This window comes from Mobula hypostoma, chromosome 27, assembly GCF_963921235.1.
Source record: "Mobula hypostoma chromosome 27, sMobHyp1.1, whole genome shotgun sequence".
NCBI classification, from domain to species: Eukaryota; Metazoa; Chordata; class Chondrichthyes; order Myliobatiformes; family Myliobatidae; genus Mobula; species Mobula hypostoma.
In genome coordinates this window covers 37533891-37550059 of record NC_086123.1, presented here as the reverse complement: position 1 = coordinate 37550059, position 16169 = coordinate 37533891, and the positions used below count along the sequence as shown (strand labels likewise).

The window sequence follows — 16169 nt, the reverse complement described above, 5'->3', positions numbered from 1 at the left end:
CTGGGGTGTTGCTGTACACATTGTGGGACTTACCCGACTCTGTCCCAACGTAAAGCTGTGCTTCTCCAAATCTAACAAGGCAAGAAGCTCCTCCGTGGCCTGTAAACGTAAAACCAGCAGTCAATGATTCCAGGTTTATTGAAATCTTACATTAACCACAGTCAGGAACTGGGCATTGCTTCATTCACAAATCAGGTAGTCACTGAAGTCTGAGAGAAGACATTAGCTGAAGGTTCGCCTCATTGCTGTGCGGAGATGGAGACTTTCGGAAGAGTCTAAATATTAGTTTAGTTTTATTTGTCAAATGCACATTGAAACAAAGTGAAATAAGCTGTTTGTGTTAACGACCAGCACAACTGATCTACAACCTTCCAGTCACCGATGCTGTAATATTGTTAGGCTAACTGCTAATCTGCCATGCCAGCCTCAGAAGAGCTCAATGCTATTACAGCACCAGTGACCGAGGTTCAGTTCTACCGCTGTGAATGAGGAGTTTGTATGCTCTCCCTGTGATTTCTTGGAGGTTCAGTTCCACCGCAGTGAATAAAGAGTTTGTATGCTCCCCCTGCGATCTCTTGGATTTCTTCCAGAACTCCAGTTTCCTCCCACATTCCAAAGACGTACAGGTTAGAGTTAGTAAGCTGAGGGCATGTTATATTGGTGCCAGAAGCAAGTTGACACTTGCAGGCTGATCCCAGGACATCCTCGGACTGTGTTGGTCATTGACGCAAATGGCGCATTTCACTGTGTTTCGATGATTCATTGTACATGTGACATACTTCTTCATTTCCCATTCCCACACGGACATGTCTGTCCACTGCATTTCCCAATCCCACACTGACATGTCTGTCCACTCCATTTCCCATTCCCACACTGGCATGTCTGTCCACTCCATTTCCCATTCCCACACTGGCATATCTGTCCACTCCATTTCCCATTCCCACACTGACATGTCTGTCCACTCCATTTCCCATTCCCACACGGACATGTCTGTCCACTCCATTTCCCATTCCACACTGACATGTCTGTCCACTCCATTTCCCATTCCCACACGGACATGTCTGTCCACTCCATTTCCCATTCCCACACTGGCATATCTGTCCACTCCATTTCCCATTCCCACACTGACATGTCTGTCCACTCCATTTCCCATTCCCACACGGACATGTCTGTCCACTCCATTTCCCATTCCACACTGACATGTCTGTCCACTCCATTTCCCATTCCCACACGGACATGTCTGTCCACTCCATTTCCCATTCCCACACTGGCATATCTGTCCACTCCATTTCCCATTCCCACACTGACATGTCTGTCCACTCCATTTCCCATTCCCACACGGACATGTCTGTCCACTCCATTTCCCATTCCACACTGACATGTCTGTCCACTCCATTTCCCATTCCCACACTGACATGTCTGTCCACTCCATTTCCCATTCCCACACGGACATGTCTGTCCACTGCATTTCCCAATCCCACACGGACATGTCTGTCCACTCCATTTCCCATTCCCACACTGACATGTCTGTCCACTCCATTTCCCATTCCCACACTGACATGTCTGTCCACTCCATTTCCCATTCCCACACTGACATGTCTGTCCACTCCATCTCCCATTCCCACACTGATATATCTGTCCACTTCTCCATTTCCCATTCCCACAATGACATGTCTGTCCATTTCATTCCTTCATTTTCAATTCCCCTACTGACATATTTGTCCACGGCCTCCTCCACTGCTGCATTGAACTGCACTTCAAAGATTGAAAGTAAATTTTTTATCATAGTATGTATGCAGTATACAACCCTGAGATTGATTTTTCCACAGTCAGCCATGAAACAAAGAAAACCATGGAGTCTGTTCCAAGAATTCCACCTTAGTAACCTGTTAACTCCATTAACTACTCTCTCTGTTACCCCTCTGTTTTCCTTTTCCCACCAGTGCCAGCCCCACCACCCTTCTTTGTAGGAACAGAATTAGCCCACTTGGCCCATCGAGTCTAATCTGCTATTTCATCATGGCTGATCCTTTCTTCTTCTCAGCCCCAATCTGCCTTCTCCCTATCTCCCAAAGGCACTGAGCAATCCAGAATCTATTAACCTCTACCTTAATACTCAAAGACTTGTCCTTCACAGCTGCCTGTGGCAACGAATTCCACAGATTCACCACTCTCTGACTAAAGAGATTTCTCCTCACCTCCATTCTAAAAGGATGCCCCTTTACTTTCAGGCTGTGTCCTCTGGTCTCAGACTCTCCACCTTAGGAAGCATCCTCTCCACATACACTCTATCAGAGCCTTTTACCATTCGATAGGTTTCAATTAGGTCATGCCTCAGTCTTCTGAATTCTAGTGAATACTGGTCCATAGGCATCAAACTGTCTTCATATGACAAGCCATTCAATCCTGGAATTATTTTTGTGAACCTCTCCAGTTTCAGCACATCCTTTCTAAGACAAAGGGCTCAAACCTGCACACAGTACTACAAGTGAGACCTCACCAGTACTTTATATAGTCTCAACATTATATCCCCCACCCTCTCAATGTGTTTATCACCCACATGTTCTTCCCTCCTCACTTCCTTCCCTTTATTCCGTAGTTCACCATCTTCTTCTATCAGATCTCATCTTCTTCAGCCCTTTTGCCTATTACCTCCCAGCTTTAAACATCATTCCTGCTCCCCCTTGTTTATCTTTTCCCTGTCACCTGGATCCACCCCCTTCCTCAACCTTTTTATACTGGCTCTCTTCCCTCTTTCTTTCCAGTCCTGATGAAGAGTCTAGACCCAAAACATTGACTGTCCATGTCCCTCCATAGGTGCCAGCTGACCCATTGAGTTTGTCTGGCATTTTGTGTGTTGCTGCAGCTTTCCAGCATCCGCAGTTTCAATGAAGCAATTCTGATGTGCCACCCTGTGGGAAACACGTCAACTATTTCTGCACAGCAAGTTCAAAGTTCAAAGTAAATCTATTATCAAAGTTTGCACATGTTACCATACACATATTACCGAGATTGATTTTCCCACAGGAACTTACAGGAAAATAAAGAAATGCAATAGAATTTGTGAAAAAAGCTACAAAAACCATGACTGACAAACACCCAATGTGCAAAAGACAAATTGTGGAAATGTGGAAATATGAAATAATATTTAATATAATAAGAAGAAAATTAAAATAAAAAGCTAATAAAAATATTTGCATTCCATGCATAATTTAGCTCCTTGACTTTCAATCAACCTGAATGTTTATTTTGAGGCTTGGCTGGTCAGTATGGAAGAGATTTATTCACCTTTGGTCCTTTTTTGATATACAATCAATCCCAGTGCTCCCCTCTAGAACCTACTCTACCTCAGCTGCTACAAGACCAGCTTCACTGTTGCGTAAATTAAAGCTATTCCCAACCAGCATCTAAGCCTCAGGTGATGGATCCTGAAATCCCACACCGCACAGCCCTGATGGGTGTTTGACAAGAAAGCTTTGTCTTATAAGAAAACTTCAAACATTAAGAGCCAATAAAATGTACTTGGCCTGTCCTTGTGTTTTCTTTCTCCAGTGACCAAAAACAAACCTTCTTTTCATCCATGACCATAAACATGGCTCCATACTTCTTCAGGATTTCTGGGGCAAGCATTTGGAAACGGCGTCGGAAGTCACCAAGCACCATGTGATCAGGAAATCCTGCCAAGCAACCAAACAGGAGAGGCAATGTCAATAGAGTCCTATAGTTATAGAGTACTACAGCACAGACACAGGCCCTTCAGCCCATCTAGTTCATGCAAAGCTGTTATTCTTCCTAGGGACTGTAGCCATCCCTACCCCTCCTATGCATGTACTTATCCAAACCTCGTAAATTCAATCTGCATCCATCACTTTCTCTGGCATCTTGTTCCACCCATGCACTACCCTCTGAGTGAGAAGTTCCTCCTCATATTCCCCTTTCATATTTCACCTCTCACAACCTCTAGTTCTAGTCTCACCCAACCTCAGTAGAGAAAGTCTTCTTGCATTTACCCTGTCAATACCCCCAATAATTTTGTATGCTTATATCAAATCTCCTCTCATTTTCCCATGCTCCAAGAAATAAAGCCTTAACCCATTTAATTTTTCTCTACATCTCAGGTCCTCAACATTCTGGTATTTTTTTTCTTTGTGAACACAAATTGAGCATGAAATGGAAACAATTCCCAGCATCGGAATCAGTGGGACAACAGTTGATGAGTACACTTTGGGAACAAGGGTTCTGGCCCCTATTGGGGCAGCACAAGAAACGTGTAACATGGCTAATTTAGCAACTAAGATGATCAAATAATAATACAGCTGAAAGCAACAACTGCGGCTATGAAGACAAGTTCCCTTGATGTTCCATGTGGGATTAATATTGTATCCTACAGTACTTCTACAAGAACCAACACACCTGAACAAGTTCTCTCAAACCAATGCCACACCCAAAACACTGGAAGAAATCAGCATTCAGGCAACACCTAATGGAGAGAAATAGACAGTCAACATTTTGGGTTGACAACTTTTATCAGGACCCAAAACATCAACTATCCATTTCTCTCCATGGATGCTCCCTGAGCTGCTGAGTTTCTTGGGCATTTTGCTTGTTGCTCTAGATTTCAGAATCTACAGTTTCCTGTGTGTCTACCACCAATACTTTTCCTCTAAAGGAAAGACCAAGTTATATGACACCTTTCATGCCACAGCCAATTATGACTCCTCTTTAACCAGGCTTCTAGTCACCTGACCTAATGCCTCCATCGTTGACTGTGGGTATTACAGCCGTATAGCAGGAAACAGGCCCTTTAGCCCTACTTCATGCCAACCAAGTGGCCGAACTAAACTAGTCCCATTTGCCAGCTTTCTGTCCACATCCTCCAAAACCAGGGTTCCCAACATTTTTTATGCCCTGGACCAATACTATTAAGCAAGTGGTCCATGAACCTCATGTTGGGAACACCTGCGCTAAACCCCATATATAATTCCAAGCAACACACATCAAAGTTGGAACGCAGCAGGCCAGGCAGCATCTCTAGGAAGAGGTACAGTCGACATTTCGGGTCGAGACCCTTCGTCAGGTCCAATATAAGTCCAAGTCTCTTTTAAGATATTCAGTTTCTAACAATGCTTAAGATTAAAGGTGACCTCACAATCTCTAGCGAGGCACACTAACTCTGTGATCAGGGCTTTGGAACAGCTGACCTGAGCCAGCCAAATCATGCCCCACCATGATAAAAGCTGAAACTCGACGAATACAGGGGCATCACAGTGGCAAATGGGTGTCATGGTAGTCCGAGGCTTCAGTGTAATGTAGTGGTTAGCATAATGCCAGCGACCCGGGTTCAATTCCGTGGCTGTCTACACACTCTCCCTGGAATGTCGTGGGTTTCCTCTGGGTTCTCCAGTTTCCTCCCACACTTCAAGGACAGACACGTTAATTGGTCACATGGGTGTAAATGGGAGGCACAAGGCCGTGGGCCTCAAGGCCCTGTTACTGAGCTGTATCTCTAAATAAATAAAAGATTGATGAGACTATCATCTGGGAAGACGTCTATTCCACATTACTGTAAAACCATGGCTCACTGAATGCACAGCCATGGAAAGGAATCTCCCAGGCCATCTGGACCAGATGACCCATCTCACAGGGCTCAAATGATCTCGAAAAGAGTCTCACGTCATCACCCACTTTTCCTGCAATAAAATGTGATCACTTCTGTGTGAACCAGGGTCAAAGTCAAGGTTAATGTCATATACAGAACTTTGTGTATGCACAGGTGCAACAAAAACTCACTTGTGCATGTGATGCTGCTGAAGGACATTTCGCTTTACACTTGGATATACACGTACTTGTGCGCATGACAACGTATGTGATTTTACCAGAGACAAGGGACAAGTAGAGCATCATCTGAAACCCCCACATATTCTGTCCACGTAGACCCAAATTCTATATCTCCACTTGGACAGACCCATATTGGTGTAGTATTATAGCAGAGTTGGCACCAATCTCCAGGTCCACACAGCCAAGTGGATGGGCATGCAGAACAGAAACCCTGGCTTGCCAAGGTACGTTTCCATGAGAGGCAATAGAGCCTTTGACACAAGACCAAGGGTGTTGCTGGGACTTTAGAACCCAAGTTAAAAGGAGAGTTTGATTGGTTTTGAGAGGTATAGATAGAGTAAACGTAAACAGGCTTTTGCAGCTAAGATTAGGTGAGATTTGAACTAGAGGTCATAGTTGAGAGTGAGACTACAGCTAGAAGTCAGCTGTTTAAAAGATGAAATATACGAGGGAAAGTTGGGGGGGAACTCCTTCATTCTGAGGTTGGGGTGAGTGTGGAATGAGCTGCCAGCAGAAGTGGTGGATGTGGGTTTGATTTCAACATTTAACAGAAATTTGGATAGGTACATGGATGGGAGGGGTATGGCAGGCTATGGTCTGGGTGCAGTTCAATGAGACTGGGCTGAATAATAGTTTAGCACAGATTAGATCACACTCATCACCCAGTCAACACAATAATACATTCAGGTCTAATCAACAAGCTCCAAAACCTGGGCCTTTGTCCCTCCCTCTGCAACTGGGTCCTTGACTTTCTAACCGGAAGACCATAACCTGTGTGGATTGGAAATACCATCTCCACCTCGCTGATAATCATCACTGTTGCACATGAAGGATGTATGCCTAGCCCAGTGCTCTACGCTCTCTATACCCATGGCTGTGTGGCTAGGCATAGCTCAAGTGTCATCTATAAATTTGCCGACAAAAAGTTGGCAGAATTTCAGATGGTAACGAGAGGGCATTTAGGAGTGAGATAGATCAGCTGGTTGAGTGGTGTTATAGCAATAACCTTGCACTCAACATCAGGAAAACCAAGGAACTGATTGTGGTCTTCAGGAAGGCGAAGTCGAGGGAACACATACCAGTCCTCATTGAGGGATCAGAGGTGAGGATTTTCAAGTTCTTAGGTGTCAACAGCTCTGAAGATCCATCCTAGGCCCAACATATTGATGCAATTACAAATAAAACACGACAGCGGCTATATTGCATTAGGAGTTTGAGGAGAAATGGTGTCATGAAAGGATCTCACAAATTTCTACAGTTGTACCATGGAGATCATTCTAACTGTTTGCTATGGAGGGGCCATGGAACAAGATTGGAAAAAACTGCAGAAAGTTCGATCATAGGCACTAGCCTGCCCAGCATCAAGGACACCCTCAAAAGATAATATCTCAAAAAGGTGGCATCCATCATTAAGGACCCCCATCACCCAGGACATGCCCACATCTCATTGTTACCATCAAGGAAGAGGTACAGGAGCCTGAAGATCCACTCTCAATATTTCAGGAACAGCTTCCTCCCCTCCACCATCAGATTTCTGAAAGGACGATGAACCCATGAACAGTTCCACAGCATTTTTCCCCTCTTTGTGCACTATGTATATAGCTTATTGTAATGTATAGTTTTTGTTATTAAGTATTACATAATACTACAGCACACAACAGGACATTTGATGGTATTTTGTGCCAGTGGTATTAAACCTGACTCTGAGACAGGCTGAAGGGCCTGTTTCTGTGTTGTAGTGTTCTATGACTCTATGACCACTTTAATCTGTGTAATCATCACCCTCGGTGACATTCAACTGAACGGGTTCTTCTCTGAAGGGGCCGATCATAGCATGTGGTTTCTAGCATTAATTATCGCCTGGCTGTCAGCGATTTCTTTATTAAAATTCAGGCTCAGTTAAAAATAAATGGGAAAGTTCTGCTTCAGTCCTGCACCAGATTCCTACAGGAAATAGAAAGGGTGCAGGCCTTTCATCGATTAGAGCAACTGCACACCCGGGGGCACTCAATGTTTTCACCAATAACCAAATCAGCAAATATTTCACCCCCAACTCAGCTCAATGAAGATGTAGCTCAATTAAGAATTAAAGCCTGCAGGCCCTGGCTGTAACCTACTTTCAAATGTTTCTCAGTTGCATAAGTTATTTATCATTGGTGACAGTGACACATCCTGTCAATTCAAGGAACGTATGTAATAGCAGGATTTTCCCATTAACTTGAGACTTTGGCAAGAACTTTGTGAAAATGCAACACCTTTTCTGGCTCAGTTACATAAGTAGTCAGGTCGTAACGTGATCTAAGAAATGTAATGTCAATAAATTAAACTTAATTGAATTTCAAAAAGATATGTCACTGCCATACATCTTCAAATTAACAATCCACCTCCTTTTGATGTTGCTTGTGACTGAATTTAAGCTGCCCTCACCTGCATTGCTTCCACTTCCAAAACATCTGCGCTCACTCCATCTTCCCGCCACCTTAACAGGGATAGAGTTCCTCTTGTTCTTACCTACCGCCCCATCAGCCTCGGCATCCAACACATCATCCTCCACAACTTCCATCATCTAAAGGGATCCTATCACTAAAAATATCTTTACCTCACCCCCACCCCTCCACTTTCCGCAGAAATCACTCTTTCTGTGATTCCCTTGTCTATTCGTCCCTTCCCACTAATCTCCCGTCCAGCACTGATCCCTGCAAAGTACTACACCTGCCCATACACCACCTTCCTCACCTCCATTCAGGGCCCCAAACTGTACTTCCAGGTGAGGCAACACTTCAGCTGTGAAACTTCTGGGGTCATCTATTATATCCAGTGCTCCCGATATGACCTCCTCTACATTGGTGAGACCCATCATAAATCTGAGGACCATTTCATTGAGCACCTCTGTTCCACCCGCCAAAAGCGGAACATCCCAGGGATAAACATTTTAATTCCAATTCCCATTCTGACATGTTGGTCCATGGCCTCCTCTTATGCTAAAATGAGGCCACCTTCAGGGTGGAGGACCTTAAATTTCACCCTCCTATCACCTCCTCCTGGGTCCCCTCCTCCTTCCCTTTCTCCTATGGTCCATGCATCTCTCCTTTCAGATTCCTTCCTCTCCAGCCTTTTACCTTTCCCACACACCTGGCTTCACCTATCATCTTCCAGCTATTCTCCTTCCCCACCGCATCACCTTTTCATTCTGATGTCCTCAACCTTCCTTCCCAATCCTGAAGAAGGATCTTAGCCTGAAATGGTGACTGTTTATTCATCTCCATGGATGTTGCCTGACCTGCTGAGTTCCTCCCGCATTTTCTGTGTGATACTCTGGATTTACCTCAACCCTCCCCCCCCCCCGGCCCCCGTCGGGAAGTAAATCTGCCTCTCTGTTTCCTTATATGGCAGCACGGTAGTGTAGAGTTACTGCCAGTGACATGAATTCACTGCTGTTTGCAAGGAATTTGTATGTTCTCCCCATAACCATGTGCGTTTCCTTGGGGTGCTCCAACTTCCTTCCACATTTCAAAGACCTGTGGGTTAATTGGTCAAATGCGTGTAATTGGGCAGAGCAGGTTCATTGGGCCAGGAGGGCCTGTAAGTTACTGTAACCATGCTGTGCCTCTAAATAAAATACAATGATCCAGTCTGGTCTATGAAAAGCTCCAGACCCTCCTCAGTTCTGGGATAATTAGTGGTGAACAATTAACACAGACGTTTGGACGACTGGGTATTGTAGATTGACATGAAATAGCATTGATCAGATAAACCATGATCTTATTAAATGGAAGGGCAGGTGGTTACAAAAAAACATAATCCAGCTCCTATCCTTCTCTGCGCAATGGAGTCTTGGAGTATAGTGTTCTGTTGTTGTCCCTCATTATAGGAAGGATATGGAAGCTTTAGAGAGGGTGCAGAGGAGAGTTACCAGGCGGCTGCCTGGATTAGAGGGCGTGTCTGATGAGGATAGGTTGAGTGAGCAAGAAGTTTCTCTTTGGAGTGAAGGAGGACAACAGGTGATTTGACAGAGGTGTACAAGATGATAAAAGGCGTAGGTAGAGTGGATAGGTGGAGATTTTTTCCCAGGATGGCAATGGCTAATAAAAAAGGACATAATTTTAAGGTGATTAGAGGAAAATATAGGCGAGTTGTCAGAGGTAAGAGATTTATACAGGAGTGTTAAGTGCATGGAACATACTCTCAGGGGTGGTGTTAGAAGCAGATACATTAGGGACACTTAAATGTCTCTTAGACAGGCACAGGGATGAAAGAAAACTGGAGGTGTCACCCGGTTCGGATATGGCCCAAGAGCAGAGTGAGAGACACTAACACGGGTCGATAGTTCACAGACTTTAATGTGAACAGTGTTAACGGAAAAAGAAATCAATAAATGCTCGGCCAAACAGGGCCATTAACTAAAACTCTCAAATGGGAAATGAAGCCTATACTGCTGATGAAAAGAGCAACAAAATATAAAATACCGCTAGTCTTCAGAGTCAGTTGACTCGACAGTCCAATTTCTCAGGCAAGTCCTAAAGCAGAGAGGCAGCGAAGCGTTGCTGTGCTGTGTCTAGGTTTTGACAAGCACTAGAATGGAGATAATTACTATCACAATGAAATAATAATAAGTTGACACGTGCATATTCACAAGTGCAATTGCCGTATCTACTGCTCTGCCGAATCCGTGGTTGTGACAGGGCCCCTCTCTCTAGGTGCAGCCCCTGAGGCACCACAGAACTGTGTCTGCTGGCAGTCCCAGATCAGCGAATTGCCCAAGACGTCCTTTGCCAGGATCCAAGTATGTTCTTCTGGACCATATTTTTCCCAGTCCACAAGGTACTGGACTTTAGCATGTATCCGGCGAGATGCCAGGAGGTGCCACACAGTTATAGACAAGGGCACCATCTACCAGGCAGAGAGGAGAGAAAGGTGGGGTGACTGGGGCCAGGGGAGAGGTAGTAACCAGCTTGAGCTGGGAAACATGGAATACTGGGTGGATCTTCAGTGATGCTGGTAGACGCAATCTATAGGACATCTTGTTGACAGCCTTTTCCACTACAAACAGTCCCACGTAGTGCGGTGTCAATTTCCAGCTCTCAACTTTCAGGTGAAGATCCCTTGATGCCAACCAGACCTTCTGTCCTGGCTTGAATGGCCTTACCTGTCAATAGAGCCAATCAGCCTATTGGTAATGCTTCTGGGCGCGCAGCAGAGAAGCCCTGGCTCATCTCCAGTTGCACTTGTAGCACTGGATCAGCAGGAGCTCCTACCTCGATCTCCTGATCAGGGGAAAGCAGGGGCTGGAATCCCCTCTGGCATTCAAAGGGAGACATACCGGTGGAGGACAACTGGAGGTTATTGTGGGCGATCTCTGCCCAAACCAATTGGGAGCTCCAGGACGTGGGGTTGGAAGAGGCAAGACAGCGCAAGGTTGTCTCCAACTCCTGGCTCACTCTCTCAGTCTGGCCATTAGATTGGGGGTGGAAGCCAGACGAGAGGCTGGCTGTGGCCCCTACAAGAGAGCAGAAAGCTTTCCAAAAGCGGGAAGTGAACTGTGGTCCACGATCAGACTATGTCTTGAGGATAGCCATGGAGCCTTATCACATGTTGAACCATGAGTGTGGCAGTCTCACGAGCCGATGGGAGCTTGGGGAGGGCAATGAAGTGGGCAGCCTTGAAAAATCGATCCACAACAACCAAAGTGGTGGTGTTTCCTTACGATGGGGGCAGACCAGTGATGAAATCCACTGAGAGGTGGGACCAGGGGTGGTGGGGCACAGGCAGTGGACATAACAGACCCGCAGGAGGCTGGCGTGATGTCTTGTTCCGAGCACAGGTGGGACAGGCAGATGCAAAATCGTGGCCATCCTGGTACATAGATGGCCACCAAAATTGTCTCTTTACTAATTCCTGAGTCTGCTGAATTCCCGGATGTCCAGCCAGACGGGAGGAGTGACCCCATTCCAACACTTTGGAACACATCGCAGCCGGGACAAACAGCCGGTTGGGAGCTGTCCCATCCGGGCCTGGATCTGATTGTTGGGCGGCCCTCACCTCTACCTCCATTCCCCAGATCATCGGAGCAGCGATCACGAGCGAGGAAGGACAGGCTCTGGATTGACATTGTCCTCGGATCCGTCAAACTGCCAGAAGAAAGTGTAAGCATCGTGCAGATCAATTTTGGAAAACATGGTTGCTCCCTGGAGATGATCACCAGCAAAGGAGGAGGTTAGTGGTTCTTCACAGTGATGTTCTTCAGGGGCCGATAATCGATGCAGGGATGGAGCTTGCCATCCTTCTTGCTCACAAAAAAGTAGCCCGCTCCAGCCGGCGAGGTTGACGGATGGATAAACCCCATGCTCAAAGCCTCCTTGATGTATTCCTCCATGGCCTCCGTTTCAGGACGAGAGAGGGAAAAGAGCCGGCCCCGGGGAGGATTAGTTCCAGGTAGGAGGTCTATAGCACAGTCATATGGCCGGTGTTGGGGCAGGGTGGTGGCCTTTCTTTTACTGAAATCATCAGAGAGATCTGAATATTCAACCGGAATCCCAGACAGATCCACATCCTTAGCTGACACAGGAGGGGATTCATGGAATGGAGCTTGAGATGGACCCAGACAGGTAGACAGGCATGACGGTCCCCACTCTTGGAGTACCTTCAGAGACCGATCGATCCGTGGGTTATGTCGGGATAACCAGGGGAAATTGTACCAGTGGCATTTCAGGTGAATTAACCAGATAGAATGATATTTCATCATGATGGTTGCCTTTGAGCACCAGTTGGAGGGGTTGGGTGGAAAGGTGGATCTGACCGGTTACCAGAGGTCAACCGTCCAGCGCCTTGACATTGATCTTTTCTCTTAATTCCTGAGTTGGATCTCCCCATCTTTGAGCAAGAGAGATGTCCATAAGATTTCGAGCTGCACCAGAGTCGATAAACGCCTTAAGTTCATGGGTCTGAGACCTCCACGACAAGGAAGCTGCGAACATTACAGAAGTAGGGGAGGCTGACTGCAGAGAGAACCGACCCATCGGGATTCCCATCCCTGCTGATGGGTTTTCTCTTTTGCTGGATGCTTGGAACATGCCGCCCAGAAGTGTCCTGGATCACCACGACAGAGGCAGGAACCTGTTCTCCAGCACCGCTCTCATTCCTCGTGATACAGGTACATGCACCCCACTTGCATAGGCTCCTCTGAGGGCTGGGTGCTGGGTGGTGAGGGATCAGGAGAGGGCAAGGAACGATGGTGATCAGGAGGAAGTTTGAAACATTCTTTCCTTGCGCCACTCAGTCACCCGGTCGTCAACTTGAATAGCCAGATTAATCAGGTCATCCAGACTATCCTGCTCATCCCGGACAGTGATCTCATGCCAGACCCCTGTGTTCAGTCCTCTCTGGAAGGCAGTGATGAGAGATCTCTCATTCCAACCCGTCCCTGCTGCAAGGGTACAGAATTTAACTGCATTGGCTCTCACCACTCCTCTGCCTTGGCGCAGGTTCAACAGTCGGTGGGCAGCCTCCTGACCCCGTACTGGAAGATCAAAAACTCTTCTCAACTCTGCCACAAAATGTCGAAACGATGGGCTGCGAGGTATCCTTGCTCCCGTAAAGTGTTGAACAGGCTGAGTGGAGGTCTGTCAAGAAGATTGACCGTGTACACTAATTTTCGCGCATCATCACCAAAACAACCAGGCTGGGCTTGGAATGTCAGCTCACATTGGGTAATAAAATTCCTGCAACCATTGGGATCACCAGAATATCTGCCTGGTGGTGGATTACTCGGTTCCTAAACCGTCGTGGGAGTTGTCTCTGGTCCGGGCGCGGGAGCAGGAGCATTACTAGCAGAGATTGTCAGGGCAGCAGACAAGGAGGACCTGCAAGATATTGGGAGTGGGACTGAGGCAAAAATGTTAATGGCTGTCAGCTGATGCTCGCTGTTCACAGTAAGTTTGTGGATGGCAGCCGTGAGTGCAGAAATCACAGGCACCTGAGTCCGATTGTCTGTGGTGAGCTGTTGAACAGTTGCGGATAGAGACGATACCTGTTCCTCCAAGTGTGACTGGGCTTGTCGACACAAGTTTACCTGCCTTATTGCCTCCGTAGCTGCACTGAGAACAGATTCCATTGCCTGTAGCTTGTCTCCTACCTAACCAATGAATCTCACAGCCAAGGTCAGCTGCCCTCTTTCTGCTGGGTCCATCTTTGTGTGGTCGAGACTTGTTGTTACTCGATTCAGATATGGCCCAAGTGCGGAGTGAGAGACACTGAAGCAGGTCGATAGTTCACAGACTTTAATGTGAACAGTGTGAAAGGAAAAAGAAAACAATAAACGCCAGGCCAAACAGGGCCATTAACTAAAACTCTCAAATGAGAAATGAAGCCTGCACTGCAGTGGAAAAGAACAACCAAATATAAAACGATTACCACTAGTCTTCAGAGTCAGTTGACTCGACAGTCCAATTTCTCAGCAAGGCCGAAAGCAGACAGGCAGCGAAGCGTTGCTGTGCTGTGTCCAAGTCTTGACAAGCACTACGACGACAAGTATGGAGTTCAACACTATCACAATGAGCTGACACGTGCATATCCACAAGTGCAATTTCCGTATCTGCTGCTCTGCCGAATTTGTGTTGGTGACAGGAGGATTCTTTAGATGGGAAGGGTTAGATTGACACAATATCAGGGGCCACAGGGCCTGCACTGGACAACATGGTAGTGTAGCAGTTAGCATCATGTTTTCCAGTGCCAGCGACCTCCGTTCATTTCTGGTGGAGTACGTAAGAATTTGTACATTCTCCCTGTAACCACATGGGTTTCCCTGTGTGTTCCCATTTCCTCCCACATTCCCAAAGCATGCTGGCTCGGATTAGTAAGCTGTGAGCATGCTGTATTGGCACCAGAAGCATAACACCACTTGCAGGCTGCCTCCCGCACATCTTCGGACTGTGTTGGCTATTAACCGGAAATGAAGTATTTCACTGTACGTTTCATTGTTTCAATGTACAAAGCACAAATAAGGCTTCATCTTTATCTTTACCTGGTCTTTGTTCTACATGTTACCCAGCTTTAGAAGGAAAGAGATATTTCACACAGAAAGTTGGACAGGATTAAAAAAAAACAAATTCCAGTCACCAGTGCATTCATAATGTAGAGCTGCGGCAGATACTGTACCCAGTCTGTAAAGCCGAAGTCCATCCAACAGCTGTGACCCGTGGAGCTGGCTCCTCAGTGTGGGGATATCAAACGTGGCCAGAGATTGACCTCTGGCGTTCTGCAGTTCAACTCCATCGCTCCCATCTGGTCTTGCTACAAAGCAGTGGACAAAGTGGGCCTCAGAACGCTTGATCAGGTTTATGAGAGCATCCTAGGGTTTAAAGAGAGAAGGAGTGAAGTCCATTTTAATCCTAACTGTGAAAGATCACTTGGTTTTTACATTATCAGACTATTTGGTTTATTATTGTCAAATGTACCAGAATTAACCATTAACCCAGACAGTACGTCACCACATCTCTCTTTCCTCTTCACTCCACAATGCCCTCTCCCACCACAGATGACTCCCCTCCTGCTCCAACCCCAAGGCTTTGTTGCCACGGTCTCCCCCTTCCTCTCCATCCCTGACACTGTGTGTCACCTCACCTCCCACTTCTGCTTCGTAATGATCTCTCCCAGACCTCCAGACAACTCTCATACAACTCCTCATTCCTCTCCCTGTAACCCTGAACACCCTCTTTCAGGACCATACAAGACCATAAGACATAGGAGCAGAATTAGGCCATTCAGCCCATCGAGTCTGCTCCACCATTCCATCATGGCTGATCCCGGATCCCACTCAACCCCATACACCTGCCTTCTCGCCATATCCTTTGATGCCCTGACCGATCAGAACACTATCAATTTTCACCTTAAATATACCCACGGACTTGGCCTCCACAGCAGTCTGTGGCAGAGCATTCCACAGATACACTATTCTCTGGTGAAAACAATTCCTCCTTACCTCCTTTCTAAAGGGTCACCCCTAAATTCTGAGGCTGTGCCCTCTAGTTCTGGACACCCCCACCATAGGAAACATCCTCTCCACTGGTTCCTTATCCAGTCTTCACAACATTGGGTAGGTTTCAATGAGATCAGCCTGTATTCTTCTAAATTCCAGTGAGTACAGGCCAAAGCTGCCAAATGCTCCTCATATGTTAACGCCTTCGTTCCTGGAATCATCCTTGTGAACCTCCCTAGGACTCTTTCCAACAACAACACATCCTTTCTGAGCTAAGGGGCCCAAAACTGTTGACAATACTTCAAGTGTGGCCTGACCAGTGTCTTATAAAGCCTCAGCATTATCTCCTTGTTTTTAT

General features: G+C 46.5%; 1 protein-coding gene across 6 annotated transcripts in view; it reads right to left on the bottom strand.

Annotated features, from left to right (window-relative positions):
• The window catches only part of LOC134338586 (unconventional myosin-XVIIIb-like), a 471306-nt gene that overhangs the window by 172437 nt on the left and 282700 nt on the right, over positions 1-16169 (bottom strand). For all 6 annotated transcript variants that reach the window (XM_063034529.1, XM_063034531.1, XM_063034532.1 and 3 more), the window contains 3 exons: positions 14992-15184; positions 3568-3677; positions 34-99 (listed from right to left, as the gene is read on the bottom strand). In XM_063034529.1, coding sequence (XP_062890599.1) covers positions 34-99; positions 3568-3677; positions 14992-15184 — 369 coding nt within the window. The remainder of the gene's footprint in view (positions 1-33; positions 100-3567; positions 3678-14991; positions 15185-16169) is intronic.